This window comes from Taurulus bubalis (assembly GCF_910589615.1).
Source record: "Taurulus bubalis genome assembly, chromosome: 8".
Classification (NCBI taxonomy): Eukaryota; Metazoa; Chordata; class Actinopteri; order Perciformes; family Cottidae; genus Taurulus; species Taurulus bubalis.
In genome coordinates, this window is record NC_136596.1 from 5,927,574 (window position 1) to 5,933,582 (window position 6,009).

General features: G+C 44.3%; 1 protein-coding gene across 1 annotated transcript in view; it reads left to right on the plus strand.

The window, feature by feature from the left end:
• efna5b (ephrin-A5b) overlaps positions 1-4,465 on the plus strand; it is a gene marked incomplete at both ends in the record, with an annotated part of 83,533 nt that extends 79,068 nt beyond the window's left edge. Inside the window, 3 exons of the mRNA XM_079221769.1 lie at positions 2,451-2,516; positions 2,930-3,010; positions 4,338-4,465. Of these exons, the coding sequence (XP_079077895.1) occupies positions 2,451-2,516; positions 2,930-3,010; positions 4,338-4,465 (275 nt within the window). The remainder of the gene's footprint in view (positions 1-2,450; positions 2,517-2,929; positions 3,011-4,337) is intronic.
• Positions 4,466-6,009: the final 1,544 nt, after the last annotated feature.

Genomic DNA, 6,009 nt, shown 5'->3' on the forward strand with positions numbered 1-6,009 from the left:
GTTAATCCAAAATAAACAGGAGCTGGCGCGGACGGTTTGGCGGAGGGGTCCTCATCAAACACACAGAGTACGAAGCGCTGCGACCAAGAACGGAATGTAGAGCCAAAGCTAATCTTTCCTTTGTGGTCAAGAATGTACAGCAACACACCTCAGTCAACCGCAGCATGCCAACGCAATCCCAGCTCAGTCGAGCGTATTCTCACACGAGCATGAACTGCTTGAACTTAAAAAATAATGAATTCCAGTGTAATACAATTGGTGAAAGATTGTGATGTATGTCCCATCGTGCACCTCGTGTCCATGATTCTTCTCGTGTCGAAGGTGGATAGCGTGTCAAATCTTTAAAAACGTCACGACTAGCTTCACTAACTGTCACATCATGACAGAGACTCCCACTTACGTTTTTGCCATTTTCAGCGGGGGCCATACTTCTCTCATGATCAGCTGCCTTTGCTAAGTGGCTGGTGTCGATGGCTGTGACTCAGCTCTGCCCCCAACAATGATGAAGATAAGACATCTGGAGTGTGTGTGTGTGTGCGTGGCCATATACAGTACGTGCACACATTGAATATGAGAGCATTAAGTAGAGTGTTGGAGAAGAAGAGAGCGATGGAGCAATAAGAAGACAGACAAATTGTGTGGGCACTGGTATATATCTGAGTGGGTGAGCGACTGTGGTCAAGGTTCATTAGCGTGTCATCGGCTGCCTCCACAGCAAAATAATAAGGCTTCTCTCTCTTCCTCTGTCTTCCTCCATCTGCTGAATATGAACTGAGCTGGGAAAAAACTAAGAATAAACGTGTGATCTCACGTCACCTCTCGCTCGCACTCTGACAGATGACTAAGAAACGGCGGATGAAGCTAACGACATTAAAACGGTAACTGCGAGGTTCAGAGGGACGGAGAGGGAGCTTGATGAGCAGCAGAGAAAGGCTTCAGCGAAATGAAAGTGATTGAAAGAGTGTGCAGCATGCATTTGATGAGAAAACTGGCATCTTGATCTCCCGGTGAGTGCGAGAAAGGAATAGATTTCCATTTCTTCCGACCCTTTTCCATAGTTATACGTACATAGCTCTCTTAATGAACATATCCCCTGGCTACACAGACAGTCCACTGCTTTTTCAACTGCCTCCACATGAAATACAAGCTATGTGCACGCACGTAAAATTCTGCAGGCCGAGAGAAATCAGGGAATTCTGAATAGGGTTATTACAAAAGGACGTGGAGCAACGCTTCCAGACGGATATTAAAATCTGCGTCCTGCGTGCGTATGTGCACACATCGGTCGAGAGTGTGCGCCGTGGAAGAAAAAAACGATGAAGGCGAGTCAATCTTTGATGAATGGATACGGCCGCGCTGACAGACGAGAAGAGAGGGTGACACAGCTGGGAGAGAGAGGGAAGGGAAGGGAAGGGTTAGGTAAAGGTTCACTAGAGAGGAGTTGACAGATCCCAAATGGTCGCCTTTGGAAACGCTCGGCTTCATTGCATCAGCTGTGGAAGGATTCACAAAAGGCGTAAAATGATGCCCGGAAGACTAGAGCTGAGGATCGCAGAAATGAAAACTGGTTTCCTTTAAGTAGCATTAATATATCAGAATAGTGGGGAATGATACATATCCTTCATTGGATATGAGACTTTATTTCCCCCTGATGGATGCTTGCATTACGCTCCCACCATGCTCCAACTGACATGTGTTTGACCCCTATCCCCGTCTACAGGAGAAAGCACCTGGTGCCTCACCACAACACCATTAGTGGTCAACCACACACACCCACACACACACACACACACACACCGTCTCGCACACTGCTCTTCACATGAGATATTTTTAGGGGATGTGATACAACCACTATGATAGCTAACGCTCAGAGATTCACACCCCATGGGCTTGACAGGAAGGGATCCATTTCCTGACAGCAACCGCAAACCATCCGCACACGCAGCACATACATCCTCGCCGTGTGAACGCCATGTCCCTCGGAGGGGAGAATGAGTGTATACACGCATGAAGTATTAGCACAACATGAAATCTTCCAGTTTTGAGTGTTTTTTTTCTTTTAGAGGATGTAAATTCCTTGATCCTTATTAAGCTGCTGCCAGTTGTAGAATCTAATGCGCTACAATTAAACTGGGCAAAGCACTCCACTTTCCCCAGAGACTTTTCCCAAGCACATCTGTTAATACTTTCTGGCTGTAATTCCAATAGAACCATGACTAACCCTACAAAATCCACTTAAGAGTCAACATTAACATCTGAACGTTTATGCTTGTTTCTGAATAAACTACCTCAGTTTTAATTGACCCTACTAAGGTGTATTCATTATTACAAACATATTGACGCAGACCTTTTGATACGAAGAGCAAATAGAGTCAGTATGTGTGCCACCGCTACGCGTGGTCTTATATTAACACCCGCTTTACTTTTGTCTTGTGATTTTTCTTCCTCAGCCTCCACCATTGCCGAGAACGGGAGGAAAACATGCCTGAAGCTCAAAGTTTTCGTCCGACCATCAAGTGAGTGTTTGCATGCAGTGCACGGCTTTGTAATGAAGCTTGTTGAAGTCCACTTGGATTGGAAATCACAACAGTTTACGTCCACTTCTCCGGTTACCTCACTTCCTCCTCGACTACCTTTTTTGCTCGCTCTCCAACACACCTCTTTCATTTATCACCCTCCCCCCAAAAAAAAAACTGCTTTACCTGCTAAGAATTGATTTTCCTGAAAACATGAAAAGGATGATAGATGATCACATCAAATGAAATCCAGGTCACTTCATACTTCATCTGAATGTTGCCATGAGCTTTGTTGCTTGGGATGTTTGATTCCAGGGCTGAGAGGGGGTGAGGGGTGGGGGGCTTCAAATGTCACTAACCTATTTGGCATCAACCTCTAATGATCTTTTCATTCTCTTTATTTTCTGTTATAGACAGCTGTGTGAAAACTATAGGCGTACATGACCGCGTATTTGACGTAAACGACAAAGTAGACAATACATTAGAACCACGAGGTTAGTATGGCTTCCTGCTTATTTGATTCTCCTCAGTGTGACCGCCCTACATCTATCTGTCCACGTGTTTCCTGTCTCTGTGCCTGTTTCCTTTGATGCTGTTTGTCTGGAAGCTGATCTGCCCTTCCACATCTCTGCCTGGTGCTTCTCTTCTACTGATTCTTCTCCAGATGTTGTGTCATGCTACTGTTGCTTGCATATTAAAGTAATTGCATTGCATTGCATGTTGAATATATATATATATATATATATATATATATATATATATATATATATATATATATATATATATATATGTATATATATATATCACATTTGTGGAGTGTGTCAGTTTATGATTCTTGTGATGGTCTCACAGATGTGCATGTTTTGCATTCTCACCACTGTTTTCAATCCTTCTCACTTCCAGCTGCATGTTGTGCTCCATAACATTTTGATTTTTTTTTTCTTCTTACGAGAATCATTCAGTGCTAATATATCAGTCACTTGAGTGCTAATTAAATCATATTTAAAAAAAAAAAAGTTGTATTTTCAAAAATTAAAAAATGCCACAAATTGGACCCGTACACACACACACACACACACACACACACACACACACACACACACACACACACACACACACACACACACACAAGGCCAGAGCCTCGGACATTTGTGGCGCCCATCTGCCTCTCCTCCCGCCTGATTGTCTCTCGGCCTGTTTGCCGGCCTCGCTATCCTGCCTGCATCTTTGATGGCTGCCTCTCACCTCTGGCTCACTCCCCGATTACGCTCTCCAAAGGAGGGAAATTAAAACATTCATCCGTCATCTGCTGTTGCCATATCCCTCAGCGTCCTACCACACACACACACACACACACTCTTATAGTTATGTAACTGCCCGGTCCTCTGTTCTGTCAGCTGTCCTCTGCTGTGCATGGTTCAGCTACTTTCCCATGATGCTGAGGGCACATTACTGATCAGAGATTCCGCTGCCGCTGCCACACACGAGGCACTTCACCTGGGTGTTGAATTCAAAATGTTCCCAACGAGATTCGAAGCATGACAAAGCAACCCAAGTTCACATGGCAACTCAGACCCTCACCTTTCCAAACTCTATGAACTTAATGAACATGAGCCCAGACATCTCAGTAGTGCACGGATGTCTCCGTGTCTCTGTTCATTTTGGAAGTATAAATCACGGCCTTGTACGCCAGAATAGAGCCTTACATATATGATTCTAAATGCATTGCACTAGGTGGTCTTTTGTCCATGATGCACTGTTGCAAAAGATGCGTTTGTACCCTAAATAACAATCCCCTTGTTTCTTTTCCTTGTCCTGTAGACGACACCAGCCATGAACCGGCTGAGCCTTCCCGAAGTGACGAGACGAATGCTGCGCCGCACCTGCAGAACACGAGTCGGCTCCTGGCTTTGTTGCTGGTCTGCCTATCAGCGCTCTTCACTTTATAGCGCCTCCCTCTGTCCCCGGAGGGCATTTACACCTAGCGTGGCCTGAAGCTGCCCGAGGCTGCAGGGAAGTGGCGGGATCTGCGTGGAGCGTGTTTGCCTGATTGTGCGTCAGAGCAGGCTTCTCAAGGAACCCTCTATTTTTTTCAGAAATATATTTAAGTGGTCTTTTTCTCCGTCTGTGAGTGAAAAAAGTTGATGTTGGAAGTGGGAGAGACAGTTCCCCCCCCTCTTAAACTTTCAACTAAGATGCCAAATCCCGTTTTTTGACACTTAGTGATTCTTATTTTCCGGTGACTTTTGACATCCCTTTACATCATGTTTTATGTCATTGCAGCACTGACGTTTACCCACACACACACACACACACACACGCACACATCCAACACATATGCACACACACACTTTGAGAGTCAAACGCGAGACATTACACTACACGAACAGTCAATAGCAGTAGGTTTTTTTCACAGTGGTTTATAGTAGCAGCAGTAGAAAAGTGAAGATGCTAGGTCTTAGAACTGTACATACATAAATGAAAAGTTGTCCCGAGACCTCTCAAGAAGCCTTTCGGGAACATGTCTTGATCAAGTTCTGCTTGGTTAAAGGGAGCAGATGATTTTTACGCCTCCATTTTACAGGGATCTGAAGTGCAAAGCTGAAAAATGAAGATGTAAGAAGAGAAAAGAATGTGTTTTAAGCAGGTCAGACTGCAACCCACAGCACTAAGAAATACGTACATGGCACGCACCTTATCCCGCTGATCTTCAGACGGCCTCGGTTTAAAAGATGGCGCCCTATTTTCTCTTGAATACAGAGTGTGTGTTTAGGCGAGTAAGCTTGCTGATGGCTTGAGCGAGCGAGTGTAAAGCCGATGGAAACACGAGGCGTCTTCTTTCCTTGCCCTCCTTAAGAGCGCGCCACTCGGCTCAATAAAACAACCTCTCAAACACATTCGCTTCAGCGTGACTCACCAAACGGCTAAATTGAAACTTTCTCACCAGACACTTTGCAGGCCGCTATTGAGACGGAGGATCAATACCTTTTTGAAAGTTGATCACACAATTTCACGGCAACAGTCACAGTCATTTTATGCAATGTTTACTGAGCATGGCTGCAATTGTTCTGTCCGTTCCATTGGACTATTAGTCGATTTTAACACTCCCACGAGCATTTGCATTCACAGCTTTCTTTTCAGTTATATTGATTGTTTAAAATAAATACATTGGAGACTTTATTTTCTTCTTCACTTTTAAGTTATTTGACTTTTTTTGCCAAATGATGTCCCCCAAAAACAATGTCTCTGACAGTGGAGACTCTATCAACTTTGCATTTTTGTACTTTTTCTGAAATCCACTAAAATTAGAACAATAACACATGCCATGGGAAAGTGTTTGACACTTTAATTCACACATACTTTTTCTCACGTCTGCGTCACTTAAACCACAGCTTTGACACGTCGAGTATTAGTTAGCTGGTCATCGCGTTCAGTTTAGTGCAGCGTTCACAGCGTAGCTTCAGTTAGTTGAAAACACATAGTGTGAATGGAG